The sequence below is a fragment of the Dryobates pubescens genome, chromosome 38, assembly GCF_014839835.1.
Source record: "Dryobates pubescens isolate bDryPub1 chromosome 38, bDryPub1.pri, whole genome shotgun sequence".
NCBI lineage: Eukaryota > Metazoa > Chordata > Aves > Piciformes > Picidae > Dryobates > Dryobates pubescens.
In genome coordinates this window covers 2,832,597-2,855,148 of record NC_071649.1, presented here as the reverse complement: position 1 = coordinate 2,855,148, position 22,552 = coordinate 2,832,597, and the positions used below count along the sequence as shown (strand labels likewise).

The 22,552-nt window shown below is 45.6% G+C and overlaps 1 protein-coding gene across 1 annotated transcript in view; it reads right to left on the bottom strand.

Moving 5' to 3' along the window:
- TRANK1 (tetratricopeptide repeat and ankyrin repeat containing 1) overlaps positions 1 to 22,552 on the bottom strand; it is a 45,963-nt gene that overhangs the window by 9,290 nt on the left and 14,121 nt on the right. Inside the window, exons 9-20 of the mRNA XM_009900203.2 lie at positions 21,615 to 21,773; positions 20,991 to 21,242; positions 20,007 to 20,183; positions 14,645 to 17,494; positions 13,664 to 13,863; positions 13,001 to 13,138; positions 11,910 to 12,050; positions 11,112 to 11,268; positions 9,387 to 9,475; positions 5,131 to 5,234; positions 3,432 to 3,564; positions 2,395 to 2,540 (exon numbers count right to left, since the gene is read on the bottom strand). Coding sequence (XP_009898505.2) covers positions 2,395 to 2,540; positions 3,432 to 3,564; positions 5,131 to 5,234; positions 9,387 to 9,475; positions 11,112 to 11,268; positions 11,910 to 12,050; positions 13,001 to 13,138; positions 13,664 to 13,863; positions 14,645 to 17,494; positions 20,007 to 20,183; positions 20,991 to 21,242; positions 21,615 to 21,773 — 4,546 coding nt within the window. The remainder of the gene's footprint in view (positions 1 to 2,394; positions 2,541 to 3,431; positions 3,565 to 5,130; positions 5,235 to 9,386; positions 9,476 to 11,111; positions 11,269 to 11,909; positions 12,051 to 13,000; positions 13,139 to 13,663; positions 13,864 to 14,644; positions 17,495 to 20,006; positions 20,184 to 20,990; positions 21,243 to 21,614; positions 21,774 to 22,552) is intronic.

The window sequence follows — 22,552 nt, the reverse complement described above, 5'->3', positions numbered from 1 at the left end:
GGGCACCAGCCAACCTCATGAGGTTCAACAAGACCAAGGGCAGGGTCCTGCATCTGGGTCGAGGCAATCCCAGGCAAAAATCCAGGCTGGGCAGGGACTGGCTGGAAAGCAGCCCTGAGGAGAGAGACTTGGGGGTGCTGGTGGAGGAGAAGCTCAACAGGAGCTCTCAATGTGCACTTGCAGCCCAGAAAGCCAATCAGATCCTGGGGAGGGACTTCTCAGGATCTCAGGTAGTGATAGGACTAGGGGGAATGGAATGAAGCTGGAGGTGGGGAGATTCAGGCTGGAGGTGAGGAGGAAGTTCTTCACCATGAGAGTGGTGAAGCCCTGGAATGGGTTGTCCAGGGAGGTGGTTGAGGCCCCCTCCCTGAAGGTGTTTAAGACCAGTCTGGCTGAGGCTCTGGCCAGCCTGATCTAGTGTGGGGTGTCCCTGCCCATGGCAGGGGGGTTGGAACTGGATGATTCTTGTGGTCCCTTCCAACCCTGACTGATACTATGATACTATGAATTCTTAAAAACCACCAACCCAAACCCCCAGTTGTCATCATTCAAAGCACATCACAAAGGATTGCAGAGAAGGTGTGTTAACTGTAAGCCTTGCTAGAATTCTAATTGGTGCACATATCCTTTTCAAGTCATCAATTAATTTATGTGTCAGGAACGGTGTGGCCAAAAAATGAACTGTTTTTTCACAGGAGAATGTGCTAATGAGGTCACAGGGCTCATGCCAGATACAAAGTTCTGTCAAAAAGATACCAATAAAACCAGTTTGTCAAGCACAGTACAAGGCAGCTCTTAGAACTGTATCACAGAATCACAGAAGTGTTAGGGTTGGAAGGGACCTCAAGGATCAGCCAGTTCCACCTCCCCTGCCATGGGCAGGGACACCTCACACTAAAACAGCTTGCTCACAGCCACAGCCAGCCTGGCTGCAAAATCCTCCAGGCATGAGGCTTCTACCACCTCCCTGGGCAACCTGTGCCAGTCTCTCACCACCCTCAAGGGGAAGAACTTCTTCCTAAAATCCAATCTGAATCTATCCATTTCTAGTTTTGTTCCCAGTCCTATCACTTCCTGACACCCTCAAGAGTCCCTCCCCAGCTTTCTTGTAGCCCCCTTCAGACACTGGAAGGCCACAAGAAGGTCTCCTCAGAGCCTTCACTGTCCAGAGCCAGCACAGGGAAGATGGTATGGAAAAGTTCAACTCAGAGACTGGGACCTGGAGTCTGTCAGAGATGCAGAGGAAGCTCCTCATTTAAATTGCTGTTCTTTACTCTTTTGTTAGAGAATCTGAGAGAAAAACATTCACTTGCCACAACTGCTGCATTATAAACCATATATCTATACCCTACAAATGTCAATGACTAAGTGGTTAGATTCATCACTATTTCACTCTTAAGTATTTAATACTTTCATTCAATGTTTTGCCATATTTACCCTAAGAAGCTAGTTCAGAGGACTGAGCTAGCTGGCTGAAAGAGAGCTTGAAAAGAGAAGTGGTGATTCTGCCACTTTCCTCTGCCTTGGTAAGACCCCACCTGGAGCACTGCATCCAGCTCTCGAGGCCCCAGCACAGGAAGGATGTGGACTGGATGGAGCAGGTTCAGAGGAGGGCCATGAAAATGATCAGGGGTTTGGAGCACCGCTGGTACAAGGACAGGCTGAGAGAGCTGGGGGTGTTCAGCCTGCAGAAGAACAGGCTCCAGGCAGACCTTAGAGCAGCCTTCAGTACCAGCCAATAAGGGGACTGCAAGAAGGCTGCAGAGGGCTTCCAAAGACCTGCAGTGATAGGATGATTTGAAACTGGAGAAGAGGAGATTTAGGCTGGATGTTAGGAAAAAGTTTTTTACAATTAGAGTGGTTGAGCAGAGGAAAGCTTGCCCAGAGAGGTGGTTGATGCCCCATCCCTGAAGATATTCAAGGTGAGGCTGGTCAGGGCTCTGGGCAACCTGATTTAGTGGAGGATGTCCCTGCTGACTGCAGAGGGGGTAGGAGTGGATGACCTCTGGAAGTCCCTTCCAACCTTCCTTCTGCAATTCTATGATTCAAGATTAGCGGTCATGGTAGTTGGGTTAAGGTTGGACTCAGTGATCTTCAAGGGTTTTTTCCCACCTTAATGATTCTTTACATAGTAAGAGCCTGGGAAAAATGCCCAGGAAGATGAAGCTTGTCCCTGCTCCAGCTGCAAATGCAGCAAAACACTTTTGCTGCCTTACCCTTCCCCCCCACAAGTGAGAATTCTGACACCATTAACTTTGCCTCGTCGTATGAAACAAAGTCTCCAGCCAAAACTCTTGTGAAAAAGTTTTATGGGGAGCCAGCTGCATGATGTTGAATTTAGGAAGAGGAAGGAGAAAAGAGAAAAACAATCTAGTGCCATCTTGCAAGAGATACCTTTCCACTGCCTTTGCTGCTTCTTCGTAGCGTTCCTCCTGACAATACATTTTAACAGCCAGATCAAACTCCTCGATTTGTTCATAACACTCAGATGCTTCTTTGTAGCACTGGATCTTCTGATAGTAAACTGCAGCATCTTTTATCTGCAATGCAGAAGAAGTCAGGAATGAAGCTGAAGTGCTCTGAACAGTCAAAACTACAGGAATAGCATAAATTTAGTAATTCCATCACGTAGGTGTCTCACAGAAGCACACTTTAATGAAATGTAATTGAAGTATCTGAATGTAATCAAATATTAACCATCATTAAAACTGAACAGATTTTTTTTGGGGGGGGGGGGGTGTGGGGGTGAAAACCAAACAACCAAACCTTAAAAATATTTGTGTCTGAAAAACTAGAATGTAAAATTATCACACAGGATTTCCAAAGTCCTCCTTATTCACACTCAGCTCTGCCTGTTGTTAAAAAAAAACACAAACCACCATCACACACACTTCTGTTGACTTGCAAATTTCTCAGTAGGAGTAAAAGCAAAGCCCTGATGGATATAGAACGGGAGCCCTGACTTTCCATCTTAACCTTTAAATACCTGGGATCAATTGCTTTGCACTCTTTGCACTGCAAATAGTAACAACAAACTCTTAAATATCCTCCTGCACTTAGAAAATGATTGTTAGTGCATTACTAAACCCTGGCAAGTGTTAAGGTTCCATTTTGATGGTTGCAAATCTATGAAGATTCAGTATCATCATCAGATTGAAGCAACACCCTAAGTTTCAGGAAACAAGCCATAAAATAAGCCAGTAAGTCATTAATTAACTTCTAGCTGCACAGCAGAAGCGACTGGTGGTGACATCTGAGGCAAGTCAAACCTAGACTGCCTTACTGCATCGCTGGCCTCTTCCTCCTTCTCCTGGCAAGCCCAGCTAAGGAGCTGTTTTAGTTCACTGTTACTTTGGGAGTAATGAGGGGGGAGAAAAGAGTTGTAAGAAAGTGAAGAGGGTAAGGAGAGGATATTTTAGAGGGTTTAATACCTTTCCTAACTTTTTACACAGCTCTGCACAAAGCCGGAACTCCTTTGACTGAAACAGACATTTCAGTGACAGTTTGGGTTCTCCACATTCCAAGTAAGTTCTGGCCAAAGCCAGATATTCCATCTGTTTTTCCCTGTAGGAAGTAAGAGAAAATTACCACTTACATCCAGATTAGGTTTAGGACCAGGCAAGATCACATGATCTGTCCCTGAATCCAACCAGCACAGATGTCCTGCATTCTTCATTTATAACCTGGCGAGGCATTACCCTGCAATTAGCTGTGTTCTGGCTGACACTGCTTGCCCAGAAGTCTGTGTCCAGAATCTCACTGCTCTGGCAGTAAAAAGCTTTTCTTTTTTTCTCTCTAAATTCTCAAACTAAAGTATAGTTGTGTGGTTTTGTGCTGCCTCTCTCTTCTAGCTTAACTTGCTCCCTCCTCCTTCCCTTCTGCTGTTTAGCCCAAATGCTACTAAAGACAGCAAGCGAATTTCTTCTCAGCCTTTGTTCTATGTAACTAAACAGCCCCAGCCTTTCTAGTAGCATCACATCTATTTTCTCCCCAGACCTAGACTGAATTCATCCCTCTGGAGTCTGAAGAGCCACAGCCACACAGAGCATTTCACATGAGAGAGCACAGAGGAAGCTTACTTATGCTTTGCACTAACACCTCTAACAAAAAAGACACAACCACTTTCACAGCTTCATTATTACATATGTTCAGCCAACTTAACGTGTTTTAATACACCCAGCTCCTTCCCCTCTAAATTTATCCAGTTGACAAGCACCCCAACTTAGAGCCAAGCTCAAAAAAAAAAAGGAGTTTTCAGTCACATTAAAAAAAGTTTATGAGCATACTTCCAGCCAGGACCACTAACCTGTAACAGGTAATTAGAAACCTCAAACCTTGATTAACTCCAGTAACATTTGTCAAGAGCTTCCTCCTTCTCCCTTCAGTGCTACCTTCCTTACACGGTCTGCTACCCCTGCTAACTTTCAGACTCCTCAGCATGAAGAGGAGTTACTTCACTTAGGTATAGAGTCCTCCCCAGGATGGGTTTTCTCCCTGTCTTATTTGAGACAAGTCCCAAGCAGTTTTTTAGCCTCTTCAGGAACAAGAAGCTTTCTCTCCTATCAAACTCTTGAGCTCTTCTGCTGACAGCATGAATTAAATGATTCATCTCAACATTTCTCCTTCTAATACTGCCCTTTGGTTCAGACCTAGTTCTGCTTGTTCAGTTTAGAGTGACTCTGACACTAATTTTACCTCAAAGCTCACTTATTTGGTTAGCAGCTCTTCTCCCCCATGTACACAACATCATTCCTCCTTCTTTATTAAGTGAATATTCAGAAGGATTAACTGGAGTTGAGCACTGCTGATGGCACACACTCTTCTCTCTAAAGCCTCTTGAGGTAACTCAGATCGTGCTGTTTTTCTCTCCCACGACCAAAAAGCCATTTCAAGGGCCACATTTGGCTTGGACAGCTCCTGGTGTATGATTGCTTTCACTAACCCCCCAAAGGGAGCAGTGCCTCAGATCCCAGTGCTTTTGCTGCCCAGAGAGATGGAAGACACTTCATGTGCACGGTTCTCCAAAGTCTCTGGTCCAGTCCTACAACTGTGGTGGGAATCTTACCCTGCACAAGCCCATGAGATCTTGGCACCACAGAATGACAGTTGCTCATCTACATATACACTTACCTGGGGCTACATTTCTTGGCATGCACCTTGAGAACAGCATCATGTGCCAGGGCCAGTTTTGACTTCTCAGCTGCTCCTCCTTTTTGGTAACATTTGGCTGCAACCTGGGGTGAAATCACACACAGCCTTCACCCACATGCATCCAGCTCATGGCTTATATCACATAAAAGCAATACTTAATTTTACAGTCCCTGCAAACCAGAAAGACTGGCAGGGTGCCTGAAAGAAGGAAAAAGGTAAAGCTTTTCTTTCCATCCTAAAAATACACTGCAAAAGCTTTCAAGTCAGTCCACAAGCAGCTACCACAATTACAACTTTAATTGCTATGTTTTATATGGAAGTAGTGAAAGCAAAAGACCTGGTAGGCTGAGAGAACAAAGAGCACTTGCAATTTGAACGATGGCCAAACCCATTAATCAGTAAGGCACCAGGCATCTAGCACATAAATTAACAAAAGCTAGGAAAACCAAGGTGTGCAAAGTTAGATCAAGAAGCATGGAACAATTATTCATGCTTTTACCATATCAGGCCTCTTCTGTGGTAAGCTAAACAGAAAGAATTATCATGCTCCCAGCAAGGTTTGTTTCACAGGCTCACAGGATGTCAGGGGTTGGAAGGGACCTCTGGAGATCATCGAGCCCAACCCCCCTGCCAGAGCAGGACCAGAGAATCCAGCACAGGGCACACAGGAACACATCCAGACAGGGCTGGGAAGGCTTCAGAGAAGGGGACTCTACAACCTCTCTGGGCAGCCTGTTCAGTCACCCTCACAGTGAAGAAGTTCCTCCTCATGTTGAGGTGGAACCTCCTGTGCTGCAGTTACATCCCTTGCCCCTTGTCCTGTCACAGGGTGCCAGTGAGAATCTGTTGAATGAGTTCTCCTCTCCTGCTCTGCAGGGCTGGTTTTTGCACATTGTTTCTAAGACTCGGTCTCATGTGCCAGTGGAAGACTGAAAAAGTGAGTAAGAAAAAAAATGTCCATTCCCCCTCACCCCCCAACTAGGGCAGGCTCATGTAGAGAGATGAGAAACTGGCTAGCTGAAAACAAGGGGAAAACAACAACATGACATTACGCTCAGCCTGTGGAATTTCTTGTCACAGAACTTTGGTGATATGAAAAAGTCAGACTTCAGAAACTAATGGACCCCTCAAGAGGGGGCAAGGAAGATCTGGCTGTGACAGCTCTTCCGAGTCACAAAAGCCACAAAAAAAAAAGGCAGCCAGTACCAGAACAAGAGGACACAGTCTCAGGCTGCGCCAGGGGAGGTTTAGGCTGGAGGTTAGAAAGAAGTTCTATACAGAGAGAGTGATTGCCCATTGGAATGGGCTGCCTGGGGAGCTGGTGGAGTCACCATCATTGGAGGTGTTCAGGAGGAGACTTGATGGGGTGCTTGGTGCCATGGGTTAGTTGTTTAGGTGGGTTGGATTGGTTGATGGGTTGGACATGATGATCTTGAAAGTCTCTTCCAACCTGGTCTATTCTATTCTATTCTATTCAGTTCTGGGCCCCTGGACTCCTCAGTTTAAGGAGGACACTGAGACACTTGAACGTGTCCAGAGAAGGGCAACGAGGCTGGGGAGAGACCTTGAGCACAGCCCTATGAGGAGAGGCTGAGGGAGCTGGGGTTGTTTAGCCTGCAGAAGAGGAGGCTCAGGAGAGACCTTATTGCTGTCTACAACTACCTGAAGGGAGGTTGTAGACAGGATGGGGTTGGTCTCTTCTCCCAAGCAACCAGTACCAGAACAAGAGGGAACAGCCTCAAACTGCACCAGGGAAGTTTAGGCTCGAGGTGAGGAGGAAGTTCTTCACAGAGAGAGCTGTTAGTCATTGGAATGTGCTGCCCAGGGAGGTGGTGGAGTCACCATCCTTGGGGGTGTTCAAGAGAGGATTGGATGTGGCACTTGGTGCCATGGTTTAGTACTCATGAGGTCTGTGGTGACAGGTTGGACTTGATGATCTTTGAGGTCTTTTCCAACCTGAAAATATGCAGGTGCTTGGAACTTGGGAACATGCCCTGGCAACAAACAACAGAATCACAAGAGCCACAGACTGCTAGGAGTTGGAAGGGACCTTGAAAGATCATCCAAGTCCGAGCCCCCTGCCATGGCAGGATCACCTTACTCACTCTGCAGCACCACTATTTCTTTATTGTGGCCATTAATTTCAGAGTTGCTTCTGTTTGGAAACTGCACACTGCGAGCTACCCTTAGGCCTGTTCAGTCTACCAGATAATCTCTTCCTAATGTAGCAGTGATAAGCACAGATCAGGCTTATAAAGAACAGAGAATCACAGATAATCTAAGCTAATACATTTCAGATTTCAAGGTGACTTTTTTTAAATCTAAATGTTTTTCTGTGTCCATTTAGGAAACACACCTTGTGGTGGCTTTTGCTGGTTTGTGTTTAATTCCAAGGAAAGCTAAAGATGGTCTGTACAGGGCCCCTGAGGACAAGGATAGCTTAGATGGGAGCACACTGCATTGGGTTAGGAACTGGCTGGAGGGCCGAGCCCAGAGAGTGGTGGTGAATGGTGCCACATCCAGCTGGCAGCCAGTCACCAGTGGTGTGCCCCAGGGATCAGTGCTGGGCCCCATGCTCTTTAACATCTTTATTGATGATCTGGATGAGGGCATTGAGTCCATCATCAGTAAATTTGCTGACGACACCAAGCTGGGGGCAGGAGTTGATCTGCTGGAGGGTAGAGAGGCTCTGCAGAGGGACCTCAACAGGCTGGGCAGATGGGCAGAGTCCAAGGGCATGAGATTGAACACATCCAAGTGCCGGGTTCTGCACATTGGCCACAGGAACCCCATGCAGAGCTACAGGCTGGGGTCAGAGTGGCTGGAGAGCGGCCAGGTAGAGAGGGACCTGGGGGTGCTGGTTGATGGTAGGCTGAACATGAGCCTGCAGTGTGCCCAGGCAGCCAAGAAGGCCAATGGCATCCTGGCCTGCATCAGGAACAGTGTAGCCAGCAGGAGCAGGGAGGTCATTCTGCCCCTGTACACTGCACTGGTTAGGCTGCACCTCAAGTACTGTGTCCAGTTCTGGGCCCCTCAGTTTAGGAAGGAGGTTGACTTGCTGGAACGAGTCCAGAGAAGAGCAAGGAAGTTGGTGAGGGGTTTGGAACACAGCCCTATGAGGAGAGGTTGAGGGAGCTGGGGTTGCATAGCCTGGAGAAGAGGAGGCTCAGGGGAGACCTTGCTCTCTACAACTACCTGAAGGGAGGTTGTAGACAGACGGATGTTGGTCTCTTCTCCCAGGCAGCCAGTACCAGAACAGGAGGACACAGTCTCAGGCTGCACCAGGGGAGGTTTAGGTTGGATGTTAGGAGGAAGTTCTATACAGAGAGAGTGATTGCCCATGGGAATGGGCTGCCTGGGGAGGTGGTGGAGTCACCATCACTGGAAGTTTTCAGGAGAAGGCTTGATGGGGTGCTTGGTGCCATGGGTTAGTTGTTTAGGTGGTGTTGGATTGGTTGATGGGTTGGATGTGATGATGTTGAAGGTCTCTTCCAACCTGGTTTATTCTATGTATCTGAAGAGATCCCTTAATTCCTTGTCACGGGTGGTGTTGTCCTGGCTGGGTTTTGCTTCCGTTCCATTAGCTCTCATCCCAGAGCTGGATTGCACTAACTATCAATGTGGGAAATAAAAGCCTGTAAAAATTCCATGTTCTTTAAACAGGAAGGGAATAAACCCATCATTTTGCTACTTTTTTGCCATTTTACTAATGCTCCCTTGGTTGTTACATGCTGTTCCTCAATGTGTGTTTTGCATCCAGCCCTAATTGCTCTCTGAAAAAAAACAACAACCATAAAAGGGCTCTGAGATCATCACCCAAATCAATACACTTCCAAGAAATGTTTTCATTTTGCTGCAGCAATGTGTTGTAATGGGTTTAGGTTCATGAATTCCAGTCAGTTCCAGTTGTTGCTAGTAATTGTTTTCCCTTCTAATTGTGTGCATTAAAATGTTTGTCTCCTCACTGGACTGCAAATTTATGAGTAGTGAATTTAAGATCACAAACAATAGGCTTGGCTCTGGGCTCTCTTGCAGGCTTGCTCCCACTGCTTACATCTTGACAGTCATTTACCAATAGTCTGTAGACACCAACACAACTACAACCCACAAGCTAAGATAGACTACTGCAGAGCACCTGAAGGTTTACAGAGAATTTTATAGATGGAAAGGTAAAAAAAAGAGGAAAGTTTCCAAATAGACAGGAATCCTTATTTCAGATAAACACATGTTCCTACCTCCCAGAACTGATGTTTAGCATAGTAGTCTCCCTGTGCAATCCATTCTTCTGGAGTTGAAGTTTTAGCAAACATGCTGTCATCCAAGTCTGGAAGGTCAGGAGTAATCATTTTATATTAGAATGGATAAACCTGAGAAACCACTCAGGTACCACAACTAAGCATTAACATCTGAGAATCATACAATTGTCAGGGTTAGAAGGGAGCTCAAGGATCAGCCAGTTCCAAGCCCCTGCCATGGGCAGGGACACTTCACACTACAGCAGGTTGCTCACAGCCACAGCCAGCCTGGCCTTCAAAACCTCCAGGGATGAGGCTTCCACCACCTCCCTGGGCAACCTGTGCCAGTCTCTCACCACCCTCATGGGGAAGAACATCTTTCAACCATCCAATCTGAATCTACCCAGTTCTAGTTTTGCCCCACCCCCCCCAGTCCTATCACTCCCTGACACCCTCAAAAGTCCCTCCCCAGCTTTCTTGTAGCCCCCTTCAGATACTGGAAGGCCACAAGTAGGTCTCCTGGGAGCCTTCTCTTCTCTAGCCTGAACAACTCCAACTCTCTCAGCCTGTCCTCATAGGATAGGAGCTCCAGCCCTCTGCTCATCCTTGTGGCCAAGGCCTTTATGATTTGTGTTCACAGCAGTAATGGTAACTGTGACAGAAAGACATTTTATCCTTTCTCAAAAGGATAAAACCAAACCCAAAGCAACACTTTGGGTTTGGGTTAAAAAAAGCTTCACAAACCATGCTTGCTTTCTGATGAAAAGTGAGGAAATACAGTGTCTTTTAGAAACCAAATCCTTTCAGTTGATAAAACTCCTCTTTTAGCTGGGATGGTTTTCCATGAACAGGCTTCAACGCTATGCAGGTGTGACAGATGCACTTCTCCTGTTTGAACTAAATGGATCTTGGTCTGGGCAGATGCCCAGCAAGTTAACCAAAGTTAATCCTATTGTGGGGGAGCACAGCACCAAAACAAAACACAGCAGAAAACCTGACTACAAACCAACCACTTGACACTATAAATATCTGCAGCCATCAGAGTCCTTCGAGCTCCTCCTCCACAGCAGCTGGCTGAGCAGTGGGGATCTCCCTTTGAGTAGGGATCATAAAAAATCATAAAAGAGTTGGGGATGGAAGGGGCTTTTAAAGGTTATCTAGTCCAATTCCCCCTGCAGTGAGCAGGGACACCTTCAACTAGGTCAGGTTTGTCAGAGTCGTGTCCAACCTCACCCTGAATGCCTCTCAAGAGGCTGAGAGATCTCTTGCCTAAGACCAGGCACCAATGGGTTGCTCAGTGACATTTTAGCATGCATGTAATATTTAAGCTTAGGTATTAATCTTTGTATTGCATACTAGCTTTACAGGTAGTAAAGTTGCACTGATCACCAATCCATCACTACTTGTTAAATACTTTACCTAATTTCCTGTTAGAACTCAATCAACTGTTACATCAGGATCTGAGTGATCTCTGAGTCTGCCTGCAACAGCAGGAAAACTTACACTAATGAACTAGCAATGCAGTTATGCATTAACATACACAACTGATCTTCTTCATTGCTGAATGACAGAAGACCCACTGCAAGGGGTGGAAATCAGTGACCAATGCACACAGTTAGAGAGAGCAAGGAATTGAACCTCTTATTACACAGTCTAAAAAGGAAGCAAGCAAGAGTATCCTGTCCTGTCTGCCAGTCTTTTAAGCAAGTTTTAGGACAACTTTACCTTTCTTTTCATCTGCTTTGACAACCCTGACAAAATCTCTTTTGATGAAATATTTAAAGGCTGGGGCTCGCTTGTCACCGTCTTCATCAAAGATCCACAGATTGACTCTGGCCCTTGTAACAGCTGTATACAGCTGTTTCAGTTCTCCATTCAGCATCTGAGGCAGAACCAATCAACAAGAAAAAAGGGTAAATGAAATGCCAGATGAGCTAAACTGTTAGAAAATCATCACACTGTGCAGTCATAAGAGAAACAAAGACATACAAAGAATGAAGAGCAAACAGCAGAATATCCTTTAAGTAAGGAAGTCCATTAAATGCTTTTTTCCCCCCAATTACAGAAACCCTTGCCCAGCAAATTTGAATCCAACTACTGCAGGTGTGACAGATCATTTGTAATTTCAATAACTTGCACTTACCATACAAAATATCTGACTCACTTGATTCTGAGTTTCCTTAATTTCAAGGTAGTGACACCAGTCTGAAACCTGGCTACAGCAGTAATAAATATCGACAAGCTGATTTGCTGTCTCCTTTAACCACAGCTGCAGCTGCTCTCTACCTATACCTAAAGTCTATTACATGCAGTTCTTGTTTTCTTATCAAATTACATCCACAAAACAAATCTTATCTTGCAAAAATAAGAGAAAAAAAAAATAAATCCAGATGATAAAAATGTGAACAACGACCAGAAAGATAAAGCAGCACCACCAAACATGGAGCTACAAGAAATTTCCCTGCTTCTAAGATCTAAGAATTCAGTTTAGCCTTCCTATGCCCAACACTTAGAAAAACTCGCCTTGAACATTTCTACATTAAAAGGAGTTCTTTTCTGTGCACCAGCAGCATCCTCTAAAGGAACTTCCATTAGTGGTTTGCTTCCTCCTTGCACATCTGAATCAGGAGTGTAAGAAGAAATGATCTTCCATTCTTTATTAGCCTAAAATATCAACAGAATGAGGTTTAGTTATATGTAGCAATCACTACTGGTCACATAGTGGGGGGGAAATGTCAGGGAAGAATGTAAAGCATAATGATCAATTTTCATCAAGAAAGCTGGAATTCAACTCCATGCAAGTGGCAGTTGTATGAGATAATGACTGTACAACATTCCTGGGCTGCCTATTCCAGAGTCTCACCATCCTCCTACTGAAGAACTTCTTCCTAAGATCTAGTCGAAATCTACTCTCCCTCAGCTTCAAACCATTCCCCCTTATCCTATTGCCAGATATCCTTAGGAAAAGTCCCTCTGCAGCCTTCCTCTAGGATCCCTTCAGGTATTAGAAGGCAGCCATAAAGTCCCCCTGGAGCCTTCTCTTCTCCAGGCTGAACAACCCTAGCTCCCTCAGCCTATCCTCACAGCAGAGGATGCAGTGCTCAGGGTGGGGTCTCACAAGAGCAGAGAAAAGGGGCAGAATCCCCTCTCTTGACCTGCTATATTATCCATGGCTTGTGGTTTCAGGATACTGCAGTATCATTCTTCTAAAACCACATCCTATGCAACATCTGACACATCTAGTAAGTAAATCTGGTATTAAATATGAAAACCTCCTTGGGTGGGCTATACATTTTCAGCTAAACTTGCAAATACACCTCTACAATGGCCACTCTATGGGGAAAAAAGGGAAATCAGCCTCACTCTGGACAATGCTCATGTTTTAGTCCTAGGGCTGAGGATTCTCTTACAAATCCCAAAACCACAACAGGCAGACCATGTGTGGGAGTGTGCCATGTGTTGGACCAGGCAGCTGCCTGCCAGCATGGGGCAGGGGCAAAGGTAAACGGTGGCTGGGTAACACTGACAAGTTGCAACCTGTCATGTCAAAATCTGCTGTCAAAGACATGTTGGATCTCAGCCTGTAGGTCAGAAAATGAGGAGGAGTGAAATACCTCTGAATCTGTGAAGAAGTTGTAAAGAAGTACATCATCAAATTCCAAGCCCTTTGCCTCATAGATTGTCAGCACGAGTGCTAAATTAAGTTCCTCAGGTATCCTCTCCTTTGCAGTCTCATTTGCTACTAACACCACCTGTCACAAAACACATTAATAAAAACAAAGTATTAGGAAGAAAAAGGTTAACAGCTGCAAAGAGAAATGGAAGAATAGAGTCTGTCTTCCTCCACTGCTTAAACGGAGGTAGGAAAGCATAAAAACACATCAGGATAACGCAAGATGCTCCTCAAAAACCAGAGCACACTGAACACAGACATTGCAGCATGCAGAAGGAAAGGTCAGGAAGCTGCCACTAGGAGACTGACAAATGTGTGGTACATGCAGACAGTTGTAGATCTGGTGTTAAGAAAATTTGGAGTTAGAAAAGGACAGACAATATCTGAGGCAAAAAAAAGAACAGACAGTGAGAGATCTCAACAAGCAACAGAAACCAACACAATAAAGGTTTCTAAGTTTCAGAAGCATAACTTCTCAGTGAGATACAAGGGCTTACAGAAAGGAAGTTGTGGGCAGTGCACATAAAGCAGTGCATATAAAGCAATGATGCAGCAACGGAGCTGGAGGAACCTGCAAAGAGTTGTTTATCCAAGGAAAACAAACCTGATGTGCTCCAAATTCAATGGGCTGTGTTTTCCTTTTGTTGCCCCTCAGCAGAATTGCCAGGTCACTGACACTGCAGGACTCCAGGAGGGTAGGTTTTGGTCCATCAAAGAGCCCACAGTCCTTGGGAAGTCGATCAAAAGACTCCGGGAAATAATGCTGAAGCAAATCAACCACTCCGGATGCTAAACGGAGAATACCTGCAAGAGGCAGAACAGAGATGTTCAGCTCCAGCCTGACTGCCTCAGACTCTCTCACAAACACACTTTGGAAAGATTTTGTTAGAATTCTGAAATCAAGTCAGAGAAGAGAAACTGTAAGGTCCACTGTGTTTCTGCCATTTTGAGGGTATCTCATTCTTTGGCCTGTAAAGATCACAAAGGCTTAGCAGGGTCCTCACAACTTGAAGATCATAAACAAGAAAAGCAAAAGTAGCAAAGCTCAGTGAGCTAGGGATAGGACAACAGCAATGATTATTGGTTAGGTTGTCCTTCCAACAAACACAGGCACAACGTGCAGCAAGCATGACTGTTGAAAACACAACAGTTTTAAAAACATTCATTCTTAGGTTTCCAGTTGAGATGTCAAAAGGACCACAGGAGAACCACAGGAGAACCACAGGAGAACCACAGGAGAACCACAGGAGAACCACAGGAGAACCACAGGAGAACCACAGGAGAACCACAGGAGAACCACAGGAGAACCACAGGAGAACCACAGGAGAACCACAGGAGAACCACAGGAGAACCACAGGAGAACCACAGGAGAACCACAGGAGAACCACAGGAGAACCACAGGAGAACCACAGGGATCATCTAGCTGCAGCCTCCCTGCCATGGGCCTTAAGCCTGCTGGAAAAAGCTGACCACCTGATCCCTTCTGCACCTGGTCACTTCAAAATGCTTTGAATTGGCCAGTAGAAAATGTCAAGCATTAGTGAAGAGCACAGGCTCAGATCACAGCTGAACGTGTTGCCCTTACCTGAATGGGACCGGTAGTTCTGGTAGAGCTGATATATCCTTTTAGGCTTTCTAACACGCTGCTTCTTGCTCAGGCAGTTCTTGCTTGCATAATGAAACAGGGACCTCAGATCACTGAAGCGAAAAGCAACGCCCTTCATGATGCTCTGGGCAGTGTCCCCAGTCAGAAACATGGCATTGGGGTCGTTGATGCACTTCATCAGGAGCGCTAGCTCAGCCTGGGTGAAATCCTGTATCTCATCACCATAGAACTCGTGGATGGACCACGGCAGCTCCCCCAGCTTTGAGAGCCTCCGAGACAAGTTATACAGCAAATCCTCTTCGTCGAAGTAGCCTCTCTGGGACCGGATCTGCTGGTAGAGGCAGAAGAGCTGATAGATCTCACTCCTGTCCTCTGTGAAGTTCGGGGACCTCTTTCGGCCGAGCTTCTTGTACTGCTCCTCAGTAAGTTTACCCCCAAAGCAACTCAGGGCCTCGAAAGACCCTTTCAGAAAGGACTTAATTTCTTTCCAGACCAGTGCTGGGTTGTACAAGCTTTTACCTTTGGTCATTTTAGGCCATATTTCGTTTGCAAACACATCATAAGTCACAAACGTCCGAGGATCGCTTTCCCTGGAGTAAGCATCTGCAGCTCCATCCTCACTGTGCTCTGCTTCAACATCATCATCTTCATCCTTGTCTTGCCAGTTTGGTATAACCAAGTCTTCCTGAGCGCTCCAACCGACAATGATTCTCTTGAGGCTTCCGTCCTCATTTCTTGGAAAGAAGGGGTCAGGCAAGGATGCATCCAGTAAGAGCAACAGCTGCTTGGAGGTGACAAACAGGGGGAAGTTTTCATCTTTAATGTCTTGTAGCCTGTGAACATTTGGCTCCAGAGGCTTGAAGTGACTGGTTACCTTGGAAGACTTGCTAAGTTCAAGGAAATTCTTCTGAACTTCTTGGCACAGGACAGGATTTTTTGTCACAAAGATCTGGTGAAGGTGCTCCAGCACGTTTGATGGTTCTGCACTGCACATTTGGTCTTCGTGATCATCACCTGGATTCGTTTCTGCACCAGCTGTGCCTGCAGGGACACTTTCATCCTCATTGTCCTGATCTTGCTCATCACTCACCTGCTCCTCACTCGAATCCTCACTGTCCTGCTCTAGCTCACTCTCTTCCCTCGCTCTTTCAACCTCACTGCACTGTCTCTGCTGCCACGTTTGCCTCTCCAGGAGAGGGCTGCTTGCCAAGGTAGCTTTTTCCCAGTATGAACAGAATTTTTTCCAAAGCCTGTACAAGCAGCAAGTTGTCTTCCCTGTCCCACTTCGCCCAATTAAGATGATTGGTTCCACGGGCTTTGGATTGAGATCAATGACCGCATACTCCAACTCCCCGACTCGGAACGGGTACTCCACAGAAGAATGCACATCGTTTATGATGTTAAGCGCCATGTTGGTACTGAAACTGTGAAATTTCATTATGTTGTACTCCAGCTCTGCTGGGCTGGCTGGAGGGAAGTACTCGGGTATGGTGCTCTCCTTGGACTTGTGCGCCTCCGAGTCCTCAACGTAATAGCGCGGCACGCGCCTCAGCGTCGTCACGCTGTGGTTCTGCTGCCCTCCGCTTATGCCTTTGAGCTTCTTCCTCAGGATGCAGGACAAGCCACGGTTGTGGGAAATGCAGATATTGTCCAGGACACGGTTCAGCTTGCAGTGGTCCAGAACAATGGCCCAAATCCGGATTATTTCCGTGTAAACTCTCCCCGACTTCTCAGGCTGATTTTGTGTCTGTTCTGTCTCCATGATCTTTTCGGCGCTCTCGCTGCAACGAGGAGAAAAATCAATCGCCAGTTCCCACAGCATTCTGGCACCTTTGCCCAGCTTGGCTTCATACAGCTGGATATCAGCTTTCAGGTGTTTCAGCGGCTTCTGAAGGCCCTTAGTCCACTCCCCATTGCCAAGCTGCTTAATTGTCATTATAGTTCTAGTTTTCAAGTAATGAGGCACAGCTTTGCTTCCCAGCGTCTTCAGCATCTCAGGAGTGCACTCTATTTCCCAGGTCATGTTATCAAACTCCTGCACATAGGTCTCAATATCCAGAATCTTCTCTTCCTCTGGTTCTTCCTTCTCTCCATTAGGCAGGGCCATACTGAATTCCCTGGCTCCCTTGGTTTTCTCCTTTCTCCCCTCAGGATAAGCCACGCTTCCACAAGGTGGCAAGGACTCACTTCCTCCCTCTTTCAAATGAGTCCTGGCTGAGGATGGCTTTTGCACCAGAGGATGGCCTTTCTTCAGGCTGTCACCCAGCTTCAGCTGCTGAATTAAAGCTGTGATGGCCTGCACTAGACTTTCCTGCAGCGTTAAGGGACTGTTTACTCTTTCTGTTTCCTGCTTCACCAATGGATCTTTTTTTGTCTTTACAGAACTGGGAGGTTTTAAATCACTCTGTGCTGCATTGCCAGCTGGTGCCTTTAATGAGGACCCAGACGAAGAACGCCCTGCACTCTTGGGCTGTGAAATCTGAGAGGCTGGAGTAGGCTTAGAAGTTTTAACCGACTGCCCTGCTCCAGCCTGCCGGTACCTCTTCCTCTCCACAACAGCGCTGCTCCAGGCATGCAGCAGCAGGTCATTCTTTTTTATTCCATGCCTCACATCTCTTCCTAATTTGTTTTTTATGTTGAAGTTAATATCAAATTTGGCCAATGACTCCACTATCCTAACAGCCTGTTTTGAAAATCCTCTCTGAAAGAGAAGATGCATCACTGTATCTCCATTATCATCTTGCACGTTTGGGTTAAGGTATGGGAAGTCAGAAGGGCTCGAAGCAAAGAGATTAAGCAGATGGCTCAGGATGCTGAAACTGGTGGCATCTGAAAGCAAGAATGGGGGGGAAAGAAGTTTTTAAAAAGCCAAAACAACAACATAAAACCCAAGCAGACAAAACTAATAAACCCAAACAAAAAATAAAACAAGAAGCAATCAGACAAACCAGCCCAAACAAAACCCTCACACAAATCAACCCAAACAAGAGAAAACCCCAACCAAACCAACCCAAACAAAAACCCCAACAAACAAAACCAACCAACAAAAATAAACCCAAAACCCCAAACACACAAAAACCAAACCCAAAACCCCTACTTGATTTACAAGGCTGCTTTGTAGGCCAACAATTTTTAATGCCTTTCCCCCCCGCCCCCTGCACCTATTAAACAAAAACCAACATGTTTTTAAAACCAAGAGAAAGCTACATTTCATGTTTCTAAACACAGAATCACAGAATTGTCAGGGTTGGAAGGGACCTCAAGAATCAGCCAGGTCTAACCCCCCTGCCATAGGCAGGGACACCTCACACTACAGCAGCTTGCTCACAGCCACATCCAGCCTGGCCTCCAAAACCTCCAGGGATGAGGCTTCCACCACCTCCCTGGGCAACCTGTGCCAGTCTCTCACCACCCTCATGGGGAACAACTTCTTCCTAACATGCAATCTAACTCTCCCCTCCTCTAGCTTGGATCCTTTCTCCTAGTCCTAGCACTACCCAACACCCTAAGAAGTCCCCCCCGAGCTTTCTTGTAGCTCCTTTCAGATACTGGAAGGCCACAAGAAGGTCTCTTTGGAGCCTTCTCTTCTGCAGACTGAACAACCTCAACTCTCCCAGCCTGTCCTCGTAGGGCAGGTGCTCCAACCATGCTATCTGAAATGTCTCCAATCTCAGCTTTTCTAATATTCAGGGGAAACAGCAGCAAGGCAGCAAAGCTTTAGAAATCCCTAGTGCTGAAACGTTTCCTGTAGCATCCATCAATTTCATTCCTTTTTAACCTCTGGCTGCAGACAGATTTCATTCATCTACCACCATCAGCCTTGCCTGCTTCCCAGGCACGCTGGTGATCTGGATAAGCAGCAGGTCTGGGGTCATTTGGTTCACTGGAATATGCTACCCAGAAGTAATCTGCTGCAGATAACTTTGGTTTACTAAAATAACCTGTGGCTAACCCCAATTATTTCCAAAGTCCCTAGAACGACTTCCCACAACCTAATATTAGAGTTGGGGGTTATTCAGCCTAGAGAAGACTCCGGGGGGGTGGATCTTGGAGTTGCTGTCCAATAGCTGAAGGGATCCTACAGGAGGGCTGCAGAGGGACTTTTCATAAGGGTGTCTAACAATAGGACAAGGGGGAATGGTTTGAAGCTGAGGGAGAGCAGGGTTAGACTGGAGCTGAGGATGAAGTTCTTTCAGTAGAAGGGTGGTGAGACCCTGGAACAGGCTGCCCAGGGAAGTTGTGGATGCCTCCTGCCTGGGGGTGTTCAAGGCCAGGTTGGATGAGGCCTTGGGCCACTGAGTCTAGTTGAGAGGTGTCCCTGCCTATGGCAAGAAGGTTGGAGTAGATGATCTCTAAGGTTCCTTCCAACCTAAACCATTCTGTGATTCAGTAATGATGCCTGGGGATAAAAAAACCCAACCAAACAGAACAAAAAATAAGTGAAAAGTAGTATTTAAGAGCTTTCTGGATGTAGGCCAGATAATGTATGTGATGCAGCCAGATTATATATGTGAAACATTTCTTTTCTAACTGTAAAATAGTGACACAGCAACATCACTGGAAAGAAAATCCACCTCAAAAAAATGTACCCAGTTAAAAACACTTAAAAGATGTTGTGATTGGACTTCTTGGTATTTGGGTATAACAAATTTACAACATAGATACTGGCAGTAGCTATGCTCTCAGTCTCTCTAAACCTACTGAATGAAATCCTTGTGCTTTAAAAATTCATAAATCCAGTATTAATTTAATCTCTCAACTCCTAAATGTCTTTTTTTTTTTAGCTTTAAAATTAAACCTGATTTGGAGGATTAATTTCTTACATATTTTTACGTAAGCTCTACAGTTCTTTAACTCACTGCTCCTCCGAAGAAAACTTTGATTTTCAACTGCACAAAACCTGGGAAACAGATTTCAGATGTTGCTGTGGGATTCCCATCAAAGTCTGCTCCCATTCCCTTCATTCCCACTTTGCAGGGTTCTGAAGAGGAGCCTTCCTTTCTAAATCAGCTTGATTGAAAACAGGAATATATTCAACAAAACAGCTTGATTCCCCTGCTCACCTGAGCTGCCATTAGCTCTCCTCATTACCCTAGCCACCAAGACCAGAAAGCAGAAGCACATCAGCTTAACAAAGATGGGTTCATATCCTCTGCCCTGCAAGCTTTGGGGGCAGAGACACCATCAGCCTGCTGTCACATCAGTGAAGAGCAGCAGAGAGGGCAGCAGAATACATAGGTAAGAAACTGGAATGTTGGTTTTTTTTAATCAGCTGCTGTGAAAACAGTGCACACCTCCTAGAGCTCCACCCCCCTCAGGCCTGGGCACACAAAAGCCTTACCTCTTCTGGTTAAACAGATGGAAACTGCAGCATGCAAAGGAGTATCTCCTTGTGCAGTGGAGACATTCTGAGGATCTGCACCTTTGGTCAGCAGCAAGTACACCAGCTCAAAATAATGCTTTTGGAGGCAGATCTGCAGTGGTATTCCAGAGTTGGTTCCAATCCCATCTGGCAGAGCTAGTGTGAAGGACATGAAAATATCAGAGGTTAAAATCTGCTATGCCAGACCTGCAAACTACAGGAAGTTCTACACATATGAAGGTACATGCTCATTGTTGATGACTTTTTATCAGCTTTCTACATGTATCTGTTAGACTAAGAAAATCCTGCCTCCCATTAAGGTGAGCAACCAATCCTCCTGTTGTGAAAGGAAGACACAAAGGTCAGAATATTTCTTCACATCAGCCAATCACTGACCAAAACAAGAATCCTGCCTGCGCCTCTGGCTGCAGCAGCAGTGTCCCCACACAACTTATAACCTCATGTTAGCTGTAAGATGAAATTAAAAAGGCCAGTACAGCCCTAGGAATAAACCTTTTGCAAAACAAGAGAAGTGATGATGTCTGCATCTACACTAGCTAAAAAACCAAAAAAAAGAGCTATCTGTTCATGCCTTTGAAATCCCTGAGGCAGTCCATCAGACCAGACTGAACTTAAGAGTTTCTATCAGGGCAATACCCTGGCTGAAGGCAGAAATCAAAACACAAAGCAACTACAAGCAAGGGAGCAATGCCAGTCTTTGGCCTTTTACCAGCCTTGACAGCCAAATTTCATTTGAAAAACATCTTCCATGGCACGGAGCCTTAGCAGCTTCCCCGTGTCGCCCACAGCAGGTGCAGCCAGCGGACTGCACTCCAGCGAGCTGCTGCACTCAGCGAGAGCCACAAACCCCACGCGCTGCTACTCCTGCCACTAGGCTGCTCCAACCACGGCCAATCAAACACCAGACCTCTTATAACACATTAATATTGCACAGTTTTTCACCTCCTCGTTCAATCAAGCATCTTATGAGGTGCACTTGTTTATCCCGTCTGTCACACTCTTGGATAACGTTGCCAATATCAACATCTGAAAGGCTGCAGTTCCTGAAGAGGCCTCCACCTGATGGCTCTTCCCCACTGGCTTTCCCTGTTAGCAGCAGCAAAACTGCATGCCACTCTTTCTTCTCCAGCAACTGCTTTATGAAGCTGTTAGCACAGGCATTGGAGATGTTGCAATTCAGCCCTTCAGGGATTTCTGCAAGACAGTCATTGAAAGCCACACCATTGAAGTCCATCTCACTGGAAAGAAACTTCAAATAATTATCTCAATAAATTCAAAGCTCAAACCAGCAAAATGTAACATTTGTATCTGTCTGCCTTTATGCTGACAGCCAAGTAACTTTCATCATTTTTGTTCATCATGCTGTAATTTGGTCCATATCCCAGTGGTTCAAAGTGCAAAACATAACAGCAAAGGTAAGTAAAAGCACAGTGCTCCAGTAATAGCAGGTGCAGAAACAGGGAAGAGAAGGAAAGGTAAAGGAGCAACAACTGCCTGCTAGCAACAAACACATTGTTCACAGCAATTAGCTTTTGTGAAGTGGCAAAATGGGAGCTTAGACCTTACCTTTCATAGTGGACAGCAGTTTCAGAAACTGATTAACCACATCCTCCTTCATTACATCTTTATTATGTGCTCCATTTTCCAACCTGCAGAACTGGACAAACTGTTCAAGAACATCCAGGAGGGAATCTGTATCAGCCATGGCTCTGCTTTTACCCTGCCCTGCAAAACATTACAGAAATTGAAAACCCAGTTCCTTGCTTGCACGCCTTCAGGGCATGCTTGCAACACAGAACATCTCAAGGCTCTAAGAAATAGAATCAGCCAGGTTGGAAAAGACCTCAGAGATCATCCAAGTCCAACCTATTACCTAATACCTAACACCTCCTGACAACTAAACCATGGCATCCTCCAGGGATGGTGACTCCACCACCTCCCTGGGCAGCACATTCCAATGGCCAATTACTCTTACTGGGAAGAAAGACGTGTAGGGTCAGGTTAAAAATCAGATGGTTGAAACTCATAGTGTCAAAGCTACTCCTGTGCTGGATTTCACATCCTAAAGGATATTTAATACTCTAGTTGAAATCCACTCTTGACCACAAATTGAAAATGGTAACAGTTCAGAAGTTGGTCTGCATGCAGGCAGGACAGTGCTGCCCTGCAGTAGTAAGATTGTTCAGGATTTTTACAGCAGATGTTTTCAGCACACACATTGAGTTTCTCTCATTCCTCAGTGGCATTTAAGAAATATAGCCCAAAATAAAACCAGAACAAAGCTGAACAGAAGTTTGTGAGCAAAGAGCTCTTATTAAAATGTTACTCCCTTCCTGAAAATGCCAGCAACTTTTTCCTCACATTTTCATAGTCTGAGAGCTTTGCCTTTTTATTTTTGGGTCAGTATTTTTTGTTATTAAAATAATTTTTGTCTATGTATATATGCCCCCAATATTTTAAATCAACATGTTTCATTTAGAAAAAGGTAAAAGCTGAACACTGGA